General features: G+C 34.2%; 1 protein-coding gene across 1 annotated transcript in view; it reads right to left on the bottom strand.

The window, feature by feature from the left end:
- LRP1B (LDL receptor related protein 1B) overlaps positions 1-21,035 on the bottom strand; it is a 2,196,232-nt gene that overhangs the window by 1,147,949 nt on the left and 1,027,248 nt on the right. The window contains exon 7 of the mRNA XM_060411151.1: positions 13,209-13,371. Coding sequence (XP_060267134.1) covers positions 13,209-13,371 — 163 coding nt within the window. The remainder of the gene's footprint in view (positions 1-13,208; positions 13,372-21,035) is intronic.

The following is a 21,035-nucleotide window of genomic DNA, read 5'->3' as shown; positions in this document are numbered from 1 at the left end:
TAACTTTTTTTATGTGGTTTGTGAGATCTTATTTTCTCAACCAAGAGTCGAATTCAGGCCCTCAGCAGTGAAAGTCCAGAGTCCTAACCACTGAGAAGCCATGGAATTTCCCTCGGTCCTTCTTAAGTGAGGAAACAAATGATCATTTAATCCAGTAGAAGCTAGAATTTCTACTGTTATCAAAAGTATTCTAAAATTCATTGAAACTTATCATCCTATATTTTTACTATTCAACTGTCTTGTTTTTTCTGTTCTACATCTAGTGTTTCCCTCATCAATCCTTCATTTTGTCCTTCACGCTCAGATTGAATTTCTGCAAATATTAAATTTATTCAGACCATTCACCAAATAAGCAAAAAGGATAAGTAATAGCCTAGAGTGTATCAGGTAAAATCCAAAATAAGGCCTTCCATGGGTTAGGAGTAGCAGTGCCTTAAGAAACACAGATAGAAGAGGACAACTCCTTCTGATGTCTGAAAACAGTGAAAATAATATCACGTGGTGTTTCTTCCCCTTTCAGAGAAGAGTGTACTTAGATTCTATGGATCTGGCACTAGCTATTTAGTGAAACTGTTTCAATGTAAAGATGCTTATTATTTCACTCATTTACTAGGTTATAATCTGAATGTTTCTCTGACTGTATATCTGCCAAGCAAACTTTTAATAGATGATTTGGATTTGTGAATGTGTTAAGAGGAAAGATGAATTTAATAAAAATGACTCATTCAAGGTAAAGACACTTTGAAAAAAGATGAACCCATTCAATTTAAAATACCTTTAAGAAACAAAGGCTTTGAAATGCTAAACTGCTCTACATTTAATTTGCTAGGGAAAGTGAAAGCGAAGTCACTCAGTCGCGGCTGACTCTTTGTGACCCCATGGACTGTGGCCTACCAAGCTCCTCTGTCCATGGGATTCTCCAGGCAAGAATACTGGAGTGGGTTGCCATTTCCTTCTCCAGGGGATCTTCCCGACCCAGGGATTGAATCTGGGTTTCCCGCATTGGAGGCAGACTCTTTAACCTCTGAGCCACCAGGGAAGCCCAATTTGCTAGTAACAAAAGGCAAATATATATTCATATATATTTGTGCAATCAATATATATGTGTGTGTGTGCGTGTGTGTGTGTATGAAGATATATTTGTATTTATGAATCAATCAGAGACTACAGTGGCAGAGACAGTCATCGGTCAGTCCAGTCATTGGACAGTCAAGCAAAGACTCATGCCCCTCCCTTTTCAAAATCTGGAGTGGTGACAACTTCTCAGCTAGAAACCATGCTATCCAGTCTTCTCGCCTCCAAATATGATTAAATAACTAGATGTCACTTCCTGTTTTAAACAGCAGATGTGTCTTTTCTCTCCCCTCAAAAATCAGAAGATTCCAAGACCCTTAAGGATGTAGAAACCACAAGACAGAAGGACTCTCCATCTTAGCATTAACACATGGAGAAAAGCTATCTAATAAATAGGAACATGTGCATTGGACTTTAACTTGAGCCTTAAAACAAAAAACACATTTATATTGTGTGACCCACTGAAATTTACAAGCAGCAAGTATTACCATAACAGATTTAAAAGCTGGTAGCACAAGTATAGAAGTACCTTAATAAAAATCCAAAATACATAACCCTGGGTTTAATGGTAATGCAGCAGAAAAAAGGTAACTATTGTTCAGGACTGAAAATACTAAAGGCTAAAACTAGTTGATTAAAAACGTCCCTTTTTAATAACTTGGAAAATATCTTGGGAGGGAAAATCAAGTGATTATTGAGCCTTATAGATTTAAAGAAAGACATTTAAAAGTATGATAGTAGTTGTATTAGTTACTGCATACTTACTTTGGCAAGATATTACAAAAAGAAAAAAGTGTAAGTTCAAATTGCCTATTTAATAACAAAAAATGAAAGGAAAGTCAAAGTTGGGACCTCCCAGATTTAGAAAAGTCCATTGCTTCTAGAACCTGAATAGTAAGAAAAAATATTGAAAATAGCTTTGAGCAACAAAAGCCAATTACGCTTTCTCAAATAGAAGAGTTTATCCTTCGGACAAAAGGTATTTGCTTCACACTGAATTACTGTTTTCAGGCCTCAAAGTGACCACTATTATGCTGAAAGAGAAAACCAAGAAAGCGAGGTGGAAAGAAATAATTTGATAATTATTTTTAAACCATAACTGAGTGTGGTTATTGGTATGTCCAAGTAATAGGAAACAAAGAAATAAGTCTACTAATTTTCAAGGGAAATTGTAACTGTAAAAAGCCATGTGCCTAGCTTACAAAATCCTTTGTCTCTTTAAATCTGTAAACAATTTGAAAGGAACAACTGTGAAATACATAAACCCCCCAGGGAAAGCAGATTCCTCACTGCCAACTTTGATGTAGCACTGAGCACAACAGATGAGAAAGAACCTCCCAGTGGAAGCAGAGGTAAAGAAGAACAATGGACGAGGGAAAATGTTTCAGGGAAACAAGCTGTCTAGACAAGTGACTTCCAAAAAGTCAGAGGAGAAAGTCTTCACTTTACTTGCCTAGCTGATTTTAATAGTGCTCTGTCACAGTGACTACGAGGTGTGTCCACTCTTCCATTTTTTAAGTGGGAATTTTGTTATTTTATCACTGGTCCATTCGTTTATATATTTTGTTTTTGGTTCACAGTTCACTTTACAACAAGGAGCAACAAAAGGACACAATAGAGAGGACTGCACATCACTTAGATCCTCTAATTTGTCTTAACTGTTTTGGATTGGATGTATGGGAAGAAGGATGCATATGGATATTTGGTAGACAGAATACAAGACATTGGCTGGGATGGCAAAGTATTCTTTGGAAATGGATGCTCCCATTTACGTTCTATTGTGTTGTCATGAATAAGGAACTCCCTAGCCAGGGGCTACATTTCCCTGATCCCCTTGCACCTACTCTGTCTATGTATCTTCAATATTTTCCCCTTCAGCTAGTTAAGAGAATATTCCAAGACTCTGAGATTCCATGGCCATAAATTAGAATGAACTTTGCTTTGATACCAGACAAACTACATGAATTAAGCTGTGTACCAACACCTTCATCAAATTCACATGTAAGGGAGAAATATAATTGTATTATGTTGCAATCTAAGAGTTGATAAAACTACATTACCTTAATAAATATAGTCCTTGTTACATTATTCTATTTATATTAATTCAAAATTTGTGTGTAATCAATATGAACTATACTTGTCCTAAGCAGTCTTTTTAATAAACAAATTAAATTATTTATATACATTTGAAATATACATATCAAATTAAATTCATAATGCAATAAAAATTAAAAAATAAAGTGGGGCATTTTACTTTCATAAAAAATTAATCAGAGGCTGTATCAGTTTGGAGGCTTTTGAATCACTGCAACGTTCCACTTTAGACAAGTCCCAGATTGACTTCATTAGACAAATTAAATACCTAGGTATACTTCAAATTAATTAGATTCTCAATTCTAACTTTTATTTTAAGACCTAGACTGAAGGCTTCCAGAAAATAGGGATATTTTCTTTCAGTATTTAGTCTCATTTTATGCCACTAAAAAGATTTAGGAAGTAAATATAGGGATTTATTAAGCATTTTTATGATGTTCCATAACTATACTCAATCATTATGAACAAGAAGAATTACAGAAATTGTTCTGTTTTTCTCAAAAAGCATTAATTTATTTTAATATGTCACCAGGGCACATTTTTATCTGCAGTTAATTGTGCATTTAATCATAATTTTTCATTTTATTTTTTACAGTTTTATTGAGAAAAAAAATGACATGTATCACTGTCTAAGTTGTCATTTAATTTGCATTTCTCTAAAGACTAGTAATGTTGAACACATTTTAATATATCTGTTGGCCTTTCATACATCTATTTATGTCCTTTACCCATTTTTCAATTGGGTTGTTTTTTATGCTATTGAGTTGTATGAGTAAATAACTCATACATTTTTGGATACTAGCCACTTATCAGATACATTGTTTGCAATTTTTTTTCTCATTCTGTAGATAGACAGCATATTAAAAACTAGAGATATCACTTTGTCAACAATGGTCTATATAGTCAAAACTATCATTTTCCATATAGTCATGCACAGATGTGAGTTGGTCCATAAATAGGACTGACTGCTGAAGAATTGATGCTTTAGAATTGTGGTTTTACAGAAGACTCTTGAGAATCCCTTGGACAGCAAGGAGATAAAATCAGTCAATATTAAAGGAAATTAATCCTGAATATTTATTGAAAGAACTGATGCTGAAGCTCCAATACTTTTGCCACCTGATGAGAAGAGCTGACTCACTGTAAAAGATCCTGATGCTGGGAAAGACTGAGGACAGGAGAAGTGAGCAACAGAGAATGAGATGGTTGGATGAAATCAACCAGTGGCTGATTGACCAACTGGCTGACTCAATGGACACGAGTTTGAGAAAACTCTAGGAGATAGTGAAGGACAGGGAAGCCTAGCCTACTGTAGTCCATGGCATCACAAAAAGCTGGGTATGACTTTGTGACTGAACAACAATGAAATTGTCTTTTCACTTTGCTGATTTTTTTTTCTTTTTGCTATTTAGAAACTTTTAAGTTTGATGTATTCCCACTTATTTAATTTCTTTTATTTTTAATTTTGTTGCTTGTGTTTTAGGTATCATATTCAAAATTAATTGGCTAGACCCATGCCAAGAAGCTTTATTTTAGGTTAGTTCATGATTTCAGGTTAGTTCATGATTTCAGGTCTTACATTTAAATCTTTAAGTCATTTTTAATTCATTTGTGAAAATTATATAAGATATGAGTCCAGCTTCATTATTTTACATGTGAATATCCCATTATTCTAACACTATTTATTGGAAAGTCTCTTTCCATTAAGTATTCTTGGCTCCCTTATCAAAAATATTACTTGACCATATATGCTTGAGTTTATTTCTGTGCTCTCAATTCTCTTGCACTGGTCTATGTGTCTATTTTTATGTCATTTACATGTTCTTTTGATGACTTCTTTTATACTGGAGTTTGTTATCAGGAAGTATGAAGACCCCTGCCTAAGTACAATTTTTACAAATACTAACATAGACAATTTTTTAGCTAAAACTGAAAGAATACCAAAGGCTGTCAACATTTGCTTTCCGTTTTACATAATTAAAAAAAAAATGTTGAGTGAAAAATCACTTGTTGTTGGAAAACATCGACTATGACCCTAAAAGTCAGGTTAATTTCTCCCAAATAAAACCACTGAGAATCTGGCTCAAGGGAAAATATCAATTTTGGTTCAATATCCTGCAAGGCTCAGCAGTCAAGCAGAACAAACTGTATCTCAGCATAAAAGCTGAATATTGTTTTCACTTCTTATTTGTGCATGTGTGTTTTGGTTATAAATGATTATAATGTACATGGTAACATTCAGAATTTATGTTATATGTTCAAGGGGAATGGTGCTAAGTACTTATTCTATTGTTTTTAAATCTCGTCCTTTCCTTCAGTGTTTACAAACCAAGTTTCTCTCATTTTTACTTTTTTAAGTAACATTTATGCCTTATCCATTATTTATCTCAGAAATGTCAAATAAATTACTGCTTAGTATTTTTTATCTATAATTTTGGTGGGTAAGCTTTAGTAACCATACCTTCTGACTATAATATTTGATATTTGATGTATAATTCTGTTATACGCCAAGCTCCATAAGAGAACAGACTATATCATATCTTTGATGTCTGATCACACCTGCGTGCTACATGAAAGCTGTCCATATATTTTCAAAAGCAGTAAACTGCCTTATTACTACTTCATGTTTTCATAGAACTCTACATAGGAAACAATTAGAAATAAATTTTAACTTCTTAAAAATATAAAATTATTGTTTTTTAATAACAGCACAAATTCTTCAAATATGTAAACTAGTCTTTGGCAGAGAGTAAGAAAGTTTTCATGTCACCATAGAATCATTTCGTAAGTGAAACAATAATTTACTTAATATTGCCCAGTGGCTTAGAAATAGTCATATAGTTTCCAAGAGTGTTGGAAAATCTGGTACAATAAAAGCTTCTATCCCAGCCTCTCACATTATATCTTTAAAGAGATAGTGGAATGCTATACAGAGTACCTCCAACCCAATCTCTTATCAGTGTTGTAGAAAAAGTTACAGAAAACAAAGAAACAAAAATAATTGTCATTTGCTTTACAAAAGTGACAAGAGAAATACTCCTTAGAATTAGTTTTAACATTCTGGGCTAAAAGCAAACAAAGAAACTTTCAGAGAAGATGGAATGAAGGTTTGGGAAATAATATTTGTATATATTCCTCAGGGCTGGCTAAGTTAAAAGAGGCCCCTCAGTGCCTGAGAAATATAAAGAAAAGATAAAGGGCTGTACATGAGAAAGGATTATTACACTACAATGTCATGGAAGATGATGTAGGTGCATAATCCATTTTTCTTTCTTTCATGTTATTGTGGTCCCAAATTCTCTCCCATGTCCCTCTGTCTTTCATATGCCAATGGAAAAAAAAATTGTCTATGACTGTCTCATTTAAATTGGCATGTACCCAGGTGTGACCAAGAAGAGACGAGGAAATATCTGCTTTGGGAGCTCTTCTACACCCAAGGAAGAAGCAGTGCTGTTTTTTTTGTTTGTTTGTTTGCTTGTTTTTTTTTTTTTTTTAACTGAATACCATGTTTCTAATTAGGATCCCTGAAACTTCAGTAGCTGTCTTGTAACCACAGGGCAATTAGCTTGAAAAGCACACATTAATGATAACATTACACAATAAAGAGGTACAAGGAACCCAGGTGGTTAGTGATACTGTTGAGTCAATAAATCAACCAAGGGCTGTCCTAAATCTAGGTTTTCAGATGATATGATAAATTCCTTCATAATTTAGGCTGTACACAGCTTTTCTGTTACTTTCTCTAGTTGAGAGGACATCATTATTCAGTGAGAATTCAAAGAAACCTCTTTAGCAGGAAGTGGCTAGAAGATTGGGAAGATATTATGTATAATTAAAACAAGCTTTTGAACTCAATAATTGAGAGGTAAGATTAACAAACACTGAAAATTTAGGGAATTAAAAAAAAATGAGATCGAGAACAGCAAAGAGAATAGAGATGCAGAATGCTTTGCATTACTTTGATATTATGAATTATATGAGTCAAGAACACAGTGAGAGTTAAAGCAATGTGTGTTAAGTTTCCAGTTAAGGTTTTACTGAACAAAATAAGCCACTCCAAGTTGCTCTTCCATATTTCCAGGCTAATTACAGTATAATAGAATAATCATTTGTAACTGAAGGAGTCAGTAATTAAAGGTGATGCCATACATAAACCTATACTTGAAGAAAGGTCTATAGAGGAATTTGGAAAGAAGTTGAACCTAGACAAAATTAATTAATGAGAATAAAACAATTTGAGTCATAGTTAAGAGAGCTCATATGGATTTATGCACTTGAGTGTGGCTCTGAATCACTAATTTCAGTTAAAATAGTTCAGATCGTGAAACATATACCTGTACACCCATGTTGTCCTGCCTATTTGCATCTGCAACTCTTGATTGGAAAGGGGTAGGCAATAACTCTCCTAAGACTTTTGGTAAGTTGGCCTAAGATAGGCAGATGCCATTTTCTTATATAATTAACCTATGAACCTAAATCCAAGATTGTTAGACTCACCCAGAGAAGTTTGTAGTAGTGTTAAATGGGAAATACGCACATATATATTTAGATAGCATATTTAGATAGCTTCAGTCCAGTTCAGTTCAGTTGCTCAGTCATGTTCGACTCTTTGTAACCCCATGAATTACAGCACTCCAGGCCTCCCTGTCCATCACTAACTCCTGGAGTTCACTCAGACTCACGTCCATCGAGTCAGTGATGCCATCCAGCCATCTCATCCTCGGTCGTTCCCTTCTCCTCCTGCCCCCAATCCCTCCCAGCATCAGAGTCTTTTCCAATGAGTCAACTCTTCGCATGAGGTGGCCAAAGTACTGGAGTTTCAGCTTTAGCATCATTCCTTCCAATGAACACCCAGGACTGATCTCCTTCAGAATGGACTGGTTGGATCTTCTTGAAGTCCAAGGGACTCTCAAGAGTCTTCTCCAGCACCACAGTTCAAAAGCATCAATTCTTCGGTGCTCAGCTTTCTTCACAGTCCAACTCTCACATCCATACACGACCACTGGAAAAACCATAGCTTTGACTAGATGGACCTTTATTGGCAAAGTAATGTCTCTGCTTTTGAATATGCTATCTAGGTTGGTCATAACTTTTCTTCCAAGAAGCAAGTGTCTTTTAATTTCATGGCTGCAATCACCATCCGCAGTGATTTTGGATAGCTTATAGAGAGATAAAAAGAAATACAGCTAGTGCTATATAGACATCCACTTGAATTTCATTGATATAGGTAAGAAAATGCATTGGTAAGATTTTTGAAATAATTAATACAAATGTATAAGACTAAGGAGGTTTTCATTGTACTGCATTATGTACAGTGCTCAATCACCCATTGAGTATAAAGAAAAGTAGACAACTTCCTTAGCATTTTCCCACATACAGATGAATTCAGAGTTCAACCCAACCAAGTACTACTATCATGCTCAAGACCAAGACTGTTTCAAAATTAAATTAAGAAACCAAAGTACACTTTCAGCATTTCATTTTATTCCTCAACATATAAAAATAAAATAAAATAATGTTTAAGATGTTCAAAGAGAAATTACAGCAGATCAATACATAAATTCAGGAGAATGACTATTGGAGCTATTAAAATGTCTCCATGTTTTTCTGAGTTTTTTTCTAATGAAGAGGAATACCAAAGAAGGTACTGAGGAAGCACATTTCATTAGTCAGTCTTGGTCCCCGTTGGCTTTAACTTTGATTCTATTTTTAATTTCTCAGCCATGACTAGTTTCACCAGCAGCAGGGATCCAGGTTGGTGATGGGAAAGGTATTATTAACTATTAAATACTGCCAGTTACTCTTATGTGAATTCGGCTTCTGAGACTTAAGCCTCAGTCGTCCTCTGGCTCCTGGCAGATAAACTGCTTTTATAGAGAACAAAGACAACACTTTTTTTCCCCTCAATACTGTCATGGGGTCATGGATTCACAAATATCCTATAGATCATTCTGTCATTCCTTCTTTACAAGTCAAAAGTCTGTCCTACATAGAAAAAAGGTACACATAGTATTGGTAATGCAATCGATTTCCACCATTTCACACGATATAGGAGATTTCCCCTCTCTCTAACTGGCCATCTCACATAACTCTATTGAATGTGAGTTCTAGCTAGCATCTGCCTGCCAGTGCAGGAGATGCAGAAGACACAAGAGACGCAAGTTCAATCCCCAGGTTGGGGAGATCTCCTAGAGGAGGAAATGGCAACCCAACCCACTCTAGTATTCTTGTCTGCAAAATTCCATGAACAAAGGAGCCTGGAGAGCTACAGTCCATGGGGCTGCAAAAGAGTTGGACATGACTGGGCAATGGAAGACAAAAAGCACATACACAATACCTCAAGCCGCCCAGATATTTTCCCTGAATTTTAAAGTCCAACTCCATCCCTAAAATATCTCTTAATTTTACTGTTTTTCTAATATTTACCATGCTTAGCATCAGTTGATCCCTTCTTTTGCAATATTATTGTAACAATTTTATACTCATGGTAAAATGTATTTTTGTATAGTGTAGTGTGCTGATTTTAGTTTAATAGGAAGCTTGGAAACAAACCTGAGAACCAACATTCTAAAGTAGTTTCTCTCCTGTTCTCAGTTACAACCTTCATCAGATTGAAAAACTAAATGGTTCATTATTAAAACAATTTGATATTAAAAATACAGATCAACTGACTAAGGTAACTATGAAGGGGGTTTATTCACTAGTTTTATATTCTGAAAGATCTTGAAGGTTATTCAAACATAACCTCCACAAGATCAATTATTAAATTAGTGTTTCCTCTGCTACTTTCTTCCTTAAACCCATAGTTATTCTATAATTTTCTCCTCCATCACATATACATTTCATTTTATTCCCAAGCCATACTACTTTATTCTCATTTCCCCTCCTTTTACTTAGTACTTGGCTATATATTAGACAGTCTATATGAAGTAAGCCATTTTAAAGCATTTGTAGTAGAAAGAGAATTGGACTGTTAACAAAAAGATCATCTTTAATGAGGCGAAATATTGGTCTGGTTACTCTATTCACAACAGTATTATAAACTTTGGAAAAATTAGTAGTTATTTTTGAAATAACGTGAAAAAGAGAACTTCACATACTCAGAAAGTATGTAAGCCCTTTATATGTTTTGACATTATTTAATCCTCACAAGAGCCCTTTAGTGGATTATCATTATTCATAGTTTTATGATAAGAAAATAAAGATAAAAAGAGACATCCAGCATCTAGTAACTGGTATCGCTAGGATTTGATCCTAGGGTGAGTGACTTTAGATTAAACTCTTAATCATTAAACAAGCCAAGTTCTAATAACTACCACCAGAAAAACTATTTTTGATACTGGTTGGACTATGATCTCTATGCTACCTTCAAATGCTTATGACAGGATAGAAATAGTTTTAGAAATTTCTTCAAGAAACCATGGGAAAACAATACTGCTAAAATTTGAAATTAATAAGAAAATCTCAAGAAATATCTCCAGAAAAATAGCCTGAATTAATGAATCAATGTCAATACTGCAAGAATGAAAACAAGGTTTATAAACAATCTTTTTTCTGGCAAATTTAGATTGGAGCCTGGTCTAAGTCATACTGATTTTCTAGAGAAATTTACTAATTTACATTCAACTCATGGAGAATTTTTTTTAAAAAATTAGAAATTTCAGAATGACAATATTGTAATAATTTTTATATAAAAAGGGAATATGAGGTTGCGAAAAGTAACATCAAAAGTGCAGTCAAGTAAAAAGTATATTTTTCAATGTAGCCTGTGAGAGGTAAAGCAAATCTGTAACAAATCTCCAATCCTTTTCTATACCTAATTAAGATCAAGCACTTAATAGTTGGGTCAGACTTTTAAGACATTCCAATATTTTCTGAACTGAAGTTATAACAATTAGGAAAAGGCAAGAGAAAGTTCACTAGTGGCGCTTGTCCCCTTAAGTAGATCATGCAGAGTCATTCTAACCTCAACTATTCAAATTACCCTTGAGCTGCCCAAAAACAGAAGAAAAAAGAGAAAAAAGAGAAACTTGCTGTTGTTTCCCTAGACAGTATCACATTAACCCTAGCCAAATTTCTAATATTAAGAGAAAAATATCAGAATTTTTTAAAAACTGTTTTATTATAAACAGGATTATATTTATAAACATGAAGAGCTTTTCCTTCTCTGATTTCTAAAATCCATGACTCAAAAAACAGCAATTGAGACACATAGAAAACCAACCAACAAACAAAAAATTCCAAAGAGCCTTTTGTGATAAATGATACATGACAAAATACATTTAAACCATTACTAGGCCCAGAGGAATTCAGCAGAGAATAAACACAGCAATGCGGAGGTTTTCTACTCCTAAATCCTTTGACAAAAATGACAAAATATGGTCCTTTCATGTAACGACAGGGAGAAATAGGAAGCTTGAGAAGATAAAATATGTTACTGTTCAGAAGGGGAGATGGTGGTGTCACAAACATTATATTTCAGATTGGCAGTTATTTTTGAAAAGAGTCTCTGAATCTTTTGTTTTTAAGAATGGGGAATAATAAGAGTGGTAGAAAGGGGAGAAACACAACAGCTTCATCTCAACATTTTTTACGGACAAGACTGTATAAAGGCTACTTCTGAATTCATTTAGCACACCCAGGAAAAACATGCACGCAAATATATTTCTAAACAGAATGCCAGAAGAATGTTGTTAGCACATTTGTATATTTCCAATTCTTCCTTACTACCCTTATTCAACACCCAAACAAATCAGTTTAAGTACAACTTCTCTTACTAATGTCTTTCAAAGCATTGCTGCAGTCTGATTTGAGTCAAGTAACCATCTGCTGCAAATACAAATAGAGCTACATTCAAGAATTATATTACACAGGCTTCCTAGCAAAGCTCTTACGTGCAAGCTGTTCTTGTCAAAATCAAAACCATTGTGATGATGCATCTTAATATTCAATCAGACTTTAAGTAAAGAGTGACAAAAGTCCACATATGGATGACAGCTGTTTCTTCAGTAAATATTTTCCCATTTATTGAATGGAGGCTTATGGCAGTTTAGGCTATGTTCCATCAGACATTTCAGCCTGAACTGCCGGGGGAAGATTAAAGCAACAACAAGGATAAAATTTTTGTTTTTAAATCTTTGTTACAACTTATATCTGAAAAAAGCACCCACCAGCTCCTCCAACTGAAGTTGTATACTATACCATTATTTTGAAAATATCCTTTCCCAATAGTTACTGGTAAAAATATTCATTTTATAGAACTTTATATAATACCATAGTGTTTATAAAATTAAAGTATAATTCCTGTATTAAGTTCCTAATTACATAAACAAAATTATTGGGAATTTAAACATATTTACCTATAATTTGATAAATTATGAAATATTTTAAAAAGAAGGATTAGTCTATTAGTTAAAAGAAGTTCAGATAAAAGAAGGCCTCTTTTTAACCAATAAAGCAGCTTGCAAAGCTGGAAAGTCAAAGAAAAAGTGAAGATGGATTCTGATGATTAATTAAGTTACTCCATAATACTACAATGTTTACACATCAATAGTTAGAGAAAAAAATGGTTTCAATTAACAAAGACAAACTTCATATCTTACTAATATCCTCAAACATGTACAATGTTCCTTTAATAAATCTTAAATGTTGTGTTGGACTTAAATTTTTTAATAGCCCATTTTTCAGGTAGAAGTTTTGAAGTTTGCTAACTACAAGGTCCACTACTAAGTAACTTAGGTCTCCTGTCTTTAACTTAAAACAATGCTGAGGCTCTTCTCTGGTGACATCAAAGTGATTATTAGGAGAATAGTACGTTGACTGTGTCTTAGGCAAGCCTTGCAATAATGATGTGTTAAGGAAATGGTATGCCTGAGCTTCTTCACAGTAGATTACAACGTCTTTTTTCCTTCCTGTAATGTAACTGTTCAAATCAATATTAAAAACTTTTGAGCCTGTTGTCTTATATTCCACAACTCTTCTCAGACATTTTTTTTTTAAGGGAAATTATTTCAGATCAAACGCTACAAAGAATTTCTTACCCTGCTATTGGATCCACTGCTATTGCCTTCGGATTGTGAAGTTCCAGGTCAATCAGGGTGACACAAACAGACCCATTGTAATCACACACAAATATCCGGTCACTGACATGGTCCACAAAATAGAGATTCCTGGTCAGCCAGTCAATTGCCATTTGTTGTACATCTGAAACACACACACAAACACACAATCATTGACTCGCATGTGCAAATCTAGTATCATAAACCTAAGAGTACATAAGTTTGTCCAAACCACCACAGAAGATGTTTTAAAAGTACAAGTAGCTTTACAATAAAAAAATCCCTGCAAAGATAATTTCTATGCCAAAACAAGTGCTTATTCTGCAAAATAATCACTATCTCTTGATACTTTTCTTCCTGCTATCTAAGCACTGAGGATGATCTAGACACAAGGGCAAAGAGTTTCTAAATCCTAAAGAATAGGTATTTACAATAAAATATTTCACCTAGTTTTTGCATTTGTTCAAATAGTTCATCTAACTCAATGGACATAACTGGTTCAATGACACAGCTCAATGTGTCATTAGTAGTAAGAGGAATACATATTTTTTGTGAACTAAGGTAAACTCTTATTTTCAGATCCTCTCCTGGAAATAACACAAAAGGAGGGGTGATATGTTCTTCTGATGGCATATGTAGACACTGTAAAGTAAGATTACACAAAGATCGGTTAATTCTCTAGAAGAGGGCTGTTTCTCTAGGAGAGTAATTTGTTTTATGATGGTAATATTCTATATCTATGCTGTACAATAAAATAATGACTAGTCAACTGTGTCTAGTGAGCACTTAATTTGTGGCTAGTGTGACTGTAAATTATATTTCATTTTAATTAACTCAAACTAGAAAAAAAATAGGAAGCCAGTGACTCATATGAATAGCACAGGTCTAGAAGAATGTATCTGTTTTTAACTTGAGTATTTTCTATTTGATCAGAACCATACACTATGAAATTTCATGCTAACCAGTTGATATTTATCCCAATGGATAACCCTAAAAGTTATGGTTTCTTATTCTCTGAGGCACTGATCATTTTTATACCTAACTATGAATCTCATTTAAACATTTCTTTAAGATGCTTATAAATATGCATTTCTACTAATGATCTTAGATCATCAATACTGGGCTGGTTCTCCAATAATTCCATAAATAAATTTCTAATTCACATTCATTCCTGAATTTTACGACAGTCATATTTATATCTACGGCAAATTTTAATTTGATATTTGTAGATGAAAAAGTGAAAGTGAAGTTGCTCAGTCGTGTCCAACTCTTTGTGACCCCATGGACTGTAGCCTATCAGGCTCCTCTACCCATGGGATTCTCCAGGCAAGAATACTGGAGTGGGTTGCCATTTCCTTTTCCAGGGGATCTTCCCGACCCAGGGATCAAACCTGGATCTCCCGCATTGTAGGCAGATGCTTAACCTTCTGAGCCACCAGGGAAGTCCAAGTGAGATGTGTGTATATACATTTATATATATGTTTTCAAACCATGGTAGAGAAGACACCAATTGCGTAGAAATCTCTAAAAATCCCTACAAGGACAAGCAGCAAGTGAATATTGCAATTCACTGGATACAGATTTTTTTAGGTCATCAATTACAGTTTCATTTCTAAATTATATGGTTTTTATGGAGACATAAGCATTTAACTACTCCACAAACTACATGAACCATTTCAGTAGCCAGGATATTTAAAAATCTAAACTATTTTTTCTGTCTCCAGAAATGTGGAAATGTATACTTAGCTTTGCTTTTTATTCCCTTTGCATTATTACATTAGCTAGAGAACAGAACCCACTGTTTAAAATGTCATTTCAAACACCTAGTGTTCAGATAAAGTATGTGCCAAAGTCCATTCAATAACCCATCTCTCATGGTAGGCCTGCAGTTGGTTTAGTCTATGCAATTGTAAATTCAGACAAAAGAGCTGTTTGACAGCATTCACACCTTTCTTCAATTCTGGATCACTGCAGAAAGATACTCTGCTACTGAAACAACAGGTATTGTTAACAGCATCCTAGTTTGAATCAGCAAGGTCTCACTAAAAAACCTAATAATTAGCCTAACAGAAACAGTGGGAATTGATTTTGTTTCCTTTTTCTAAACTTGAAGTTTCTATCTGCTTTTAATATGATTTTTATTAAGACTGGAGAATTAATGCAATTAAACAGAGTGTAAGTAAGTAAATCAATGGATGAATGGATAGACATATATAGAGAGATAAATAAATAAAATTAGGTAAAATATTTTGAACATTTTAGGAGATTTTTGACATTATAAAAATGCCTCTAAAATTTTAGTAAGATCCTTATTACTTTATTGTTACTAAAAAAATTAAAAATGTTCCTGTTATAATTTTTCTCTAATTGCTTCTTATTCATTTTTCAAATAAAAGTTACTAGGATTTTACCCTCCCTGTTCTTTTGAAACAGTTGCTTTATGATCATTCAGAATTTCTTACATGCCAAAAGTGAAGTTTACTTTTGTGTTCGTATCTACATCTGTAGGTACTGACTACTTACTTCTGAATCATAAAATAATCTAAATATCAATAATGGTAAACATTTGAATTACAGTGAAAAAAATGAAATTTTTTGAAACTTATAAAGTTACATATAAGTAACAACAATCTTTTTAAAGGGTAATATATGTTGAATGTAAAAACTTACACAAACAAAATAAAAGTTGTATCCAAGAGAAATTAATTTTAAAATTTGAGGGAAAAGTTTAAAAATGATGAGTAGTTATGATAATCTATAACTGGATTAAAAATGTTACATCAGATTTTTCTTATCATCACATTATAAGACAATTAATTAATTATCAGAATTGGTGAATATAGAACTTAACACTTTTGATTTACTATAATGTAATATATGCTAACTATTGTGGACTAAATTATTTTCCTTCCAAATTCATATGTTAAAGCCTTAATGTCCAGCATGGCAAATGTGAATATATTTGGAAATAAAATCTTTAAAGAGAATATTACATTAAAATGAGGCCATATAGTGTAAGCCCTAAACCAAACTTTCTAGTGTCCTTATAGAAAGAGATTTAGGCATACAGAGACAATTCTGGGACTACTTGAAAACAGAGAAAAACAACCCAAAGAAAGAGATCTCAGAAAGTCTAACCCTGTTGCATCTTAAGCTTGGAATTCCAGGCTGCAGAATATGAGAAAATAGATTTCTTCCTTTTTTTGAGCCACCAAATTTGTGTATTTTTTATATTAAACTTTGTATTTTATATTGGGGTATAGTTGATTATATTGGGATATAGTTGAGTGCCTTTGGGTCAGTTCTAATGAGGTGGATGAACCTAGAACCTATTATACAGAGTGAAGTAAGTCAGAAAGAGAAAGATAAATACGTATTCTAATGCATATAAACGGAATTTAGAAAAAAACGGTACCAAAGAATTTATTTACAGGGCAACAATAGAGAAACAGACTTAGAGAACAGACTTACAGACATGGGGAGAGGGAAGGAGAGAGTGAGATGTATGGAAAGAGTAACATGGAAACTTACACTGCCATATATAAAATATATAGCCAATGGGAGTTTGCTGTCTGACTCAGGAAACTCAAACAGGTGCTCTGTACCAACCTAGAGGGGTGGAATGGGGAGGGAGATGGGAGGGAGTTTCAAAAGGGAGGAGATATATGCATACCTATGGCTGATTCATGTTGAGGTTTGACAGAAAATAGCAAAATCCTGTAAAGCAATTATCATTCAATAAAAATAATTATATAAAGAAGATACAAAAAAACTTAAAGAAACCTATTAAAAAAATTAAAAAGCAGACATCACTTTGCTGACAAAGGTCCATATAGTCAAAGGTGTGGTTTTTCCAGTAATCATGTACTGATGTGAGAGTTGGACCTTAAAAAAGGCTGAGCACCAAAGAATTGATGCTTTTGAACTGTAGTGCTAGACAATACTCTTGAGAGTCCTTGGACAGCAAGGAGATCAAACCAGTCAATCCTAAAGGAGATCAACTCTGAACATTCATTAGAAGGACTGACACTGAAGCTGCAATACTTTAGTCACCTGTTGTGAAGAGCTGGCTCATTGGAAAAAGACCCTAATGCTGGAAAGATTGAGGGCAGGAGGAGAAAAAAGTGGCAGAGAATGAGATGGTTGGATGGCATCATTGACTCAATGGATGTGAATTTGAGCAAACTCCAGGAGACAGTAAAGGACAGGGAAGCCTGGCATGCTCCAGTCCATGAAGTCACAAAGAGTCAGACAGGACTGAGCAACTGAACAACAGCAAATAACTGAGTCACTTTGCCATACAGCTGAAACTAACAGAACATTGTAAATCAAATATACTCCTATAAAAATTGAAGAAAACAAAATGAAAAAATTAAAACACAAAGAAAAGTAATTTATGTTGTCAAAGGAGAAATAGGGTGAGGAAAGGATAAATGAGGAGTTTGGGATTAAGTCCTACTACATATAAATTACTAATTACTGTAAATCCTAATTAGTAATTACCCTACTACATATAAAATAGATAAAAAATAAGGTCCTACTATGGTACAGGGAACTATATTCAGCATATTGTAATAACTTTTAATGGAAACGAATCTGGAAAAGAATATATATATATATTCTTCCTCTATAAGAATTTCCTCTATAAGAGGATATACATAGATATCTAATGATTTATTCTTTCGCTTTTGATATCCTTTTTGTTACCTGGCTTCCTTCATTTTAGTTTGTAGTGTCTGCTCCATAGCCATGCTTCCTTTTATCAATTCATTGTTTAACTGCTTCAGAAATAAAACATCCTAAAAACATCCTATTTTCTACTCAAGTAGGAGATAAGAAGTTGCCTTGCTGTTGTGAATAGGGGAGCAAATTTAGAAGCATACCTATTCTCAGAATTCATTCTAAGCTAATCACCTTCTTATTAGCCCTATTCTATATCTGCATTTTCAGACGTGCCCAGGGTCACTAATTTTTGAGTCTTTCCGGGGTTCTTCATCTTGGCACCACTATTGTACTCACCAAGACATCAATCTAATTTGCTTATTATTTAATCCTCTATCATTTATTATCCATATGCTTTGTCTCTTCTTTCTTTTTATCTTTTTTGGTTAATACAGTTAGACTTTTAATAAAAACTGTACTTACATTTTGAAAAAAAAAATGTTTTTAACAAACTTCAAAAAAAGAACAGGTATTTAGTGTCATCTGTAGAGTTTGCCAGAAAGTCCCTGAGGACAGTTTCAAGCAAGGTAGTTCAATGTCTGATTAGCAAGTTTTAAAGATCATTCTGGGTGCTGTGTGGATACAAGGGTAGAAATCTGAAACCAGATGACGAGTCAGAAAGCCCTGAAACCTTCAGGAGATATACAGTGGCATCAAAGACTATCAGAGCAATGATGAGATTATGCAGCATATACTTATCATAGTCTTTTGTCAACATTAAATATGTAATCGTATTTAGATTCTTACATTCAAGTTATATTTTAGCTTAGGTGAAAGAGCCAAAAATCATAGAAATGTTGAAGCCATCACACACAAAAAAATTCAGAAACATTCCAAATACTGATTACTTCAATCCACATTTCTGTTCTTGTATTTTATGAATACTTAAACATTTTTACTTCCACTCAAATATTGTCTCTTAAGCTGTGATGTTGTCTTCACCGAAGAGAATTATAGTGTTTCCAGTATAAATACAGAGAAGAGCAGGTAAAAATTAAATTTATAAAATGTCAAGATTATATGAGAACCATGTTTTCCCTGATTTATGTGTTTCTCAGTTTAAGCGGGAATTTAACATTTTGGTTTTACAGCGCTTTTCTTTGGTAGAGTATTTGAAAATGCCCACTGAATGATGAGATGATATAATTGCATTTATTTTTATAGGTTGCCACAATCAAGAAACATATACTTACTTTATTCCTAGATTATATTAAATAAACTGAACTGAGCAAGCAAAGGCTCTGCCTGCTTACAATAATAATTAAAATGATATTAAAGAAGTTCAATTTCGGCATGCCATGGAAAGGATATTCTAAATCAGGAATAGAATCTGTGGCACATTATAGAGACTTTTTTGTTATTTTCTCCTTTGACTGAGAAAAATGTGTCTCTTCCTAGCTATGCTCCTGTTTACATACATGAAATATAGTCAAAATGAACATCAGTTCTTGATATGAATCATCTACATGCAATCTGTATATATGTCTATGAAGTAAAACAAAGAAGGTACTTCTGAAATGGGATAGTGAGATGATATCAGTTATCTTCATGGGTCTTGGATGTTGTTATTTTTGTTAGAAAGAATGGACAGGAGATGACAGAGATTTTGAACTTCTCTCCACCTTCCTGTCCCACTATTTCTCAATTTCTTCTTCTAACCCAAAGGACAAGTCACTCTTTTTTTTTTTTACCCCTTTATAGTAGATACACTTAGAGAAGATGCCAATCCTTATTATTCTTTCTAGAAAACAACAACAAAGAAAAACAGAATCAGTTTATGCAAAGGTGCATTTTTCCTATTAGGCAAAATATTCTTTTTGATCTTTAACTCAAATGAATTCAGTCTTCATCTTATTTTTATCTCTTCCTGCTTTAGCCCAAATTAAATTTACCAGCAAACCTTGCTCAAGACACTATCTTCTCTCCTCTATGTGCTGCAATAGCTTCTTAACTGGACCCTACTTCCCTTCTAGATACACTATAACTACTTTCTCAGAGTACCTGAAGTGATCATTGTAAAACACAAATTATATCATGACATGAAAAAAGGTCTGTGATCTGAGATCTATAGTACATTTGATTGCCAGTGAAGAAAAGTCTTAACAAATCAATGGACTCTTGAGATTTACTCTCCTGTAAGAGATGGGAATACCAGACCACCTAACCTGCCTCTTGAGAAATCTGTATGCAGGCCAGGAAGCAACAGTTAGAACTGGACATGGAACAACAGACTGGTTCCAAATAGGAAAAGGAGTACATCAAGGCTGTATATTGTCACCCTGCTGACTTAACTTATATGCAGAGTACATCATGAGAAACACTGGATGGTAAGAAACACAAGTTGGAATCAAGATTGCCGGGAGAAATATCAATAACCTCAGATATGCAGATGACACCACCCTTACGGCAGAAAGTGAAGAGGAACTAAAAGCTTCTTGATGAAAGTGAAAGAGGAGAGTGAAAAAGTTGGCTTAAAGCTCAACATTCAGAAAACGAAGATCATGGCATCCGGTCCCATCACTCCATGGTAAATAGATGGAGAAACAGTGGAAACAGTGTCAGAGTTTATTTTTTGGGGCTCCAAAGTCACTGCAGATGGTGACTGCAGCCATGAAATTAAAAGACACTTACTCCTTGGAAGAAAAGTTATGACCAACCGAGACAGCATATTCAAAAGCAGAGACATTACTTTGCCAACTAAGGTACATCTAGTCAAGGCTATGGTTTTTCCAGTAGTCATGTATGGATGTGAGAGTTGGACTGTGAAGAAGGCTGAGCGCCGAAGAATGGATGCTTTTGAACTGTGGTGTTGGAGAAGACTCTTGAGAGTCCCTTGGACTGGAGATCCAACCAGTCCATTCTGAAGGAGATCAGCCCTGGGATTTCTTTGGAAGGAATGATGCTAAGGCTGAAACTCCAGTACTTTGGCCACCTCATGCGAAGAGTTGACTCATTGGAAAAGACTTTGATGCTGGGAGGGATTGGGGGCAGGAGAAGAAGGGGACGACCAAGGATGAGATGGCTGGATGGCATCATGGGCTGGATGGCATCACGGACTCGATGGACATGAGTCTGAGTGAACTCCGG

This window comes from Ovis aries, chromosome 2 (assembly GCF_016772045.2).
Source record: "Ovis aries strain OAR_USU_Benz2616 breed Rambouillet chromosome 2, ARS-UI_Ramb_v3.0, whole genome shotgun sequence".
NCBI lineage: Eukaryota > Metazoa > Chordata > Mammalia > Artiodactyla > Bovidae > Ovis > Ovis aries.
The sequence above is the reverse complement of the archived record's forward strand: the minus strand, read 5'-3'. Positions and strand labels throughout refer to the sequence as shown.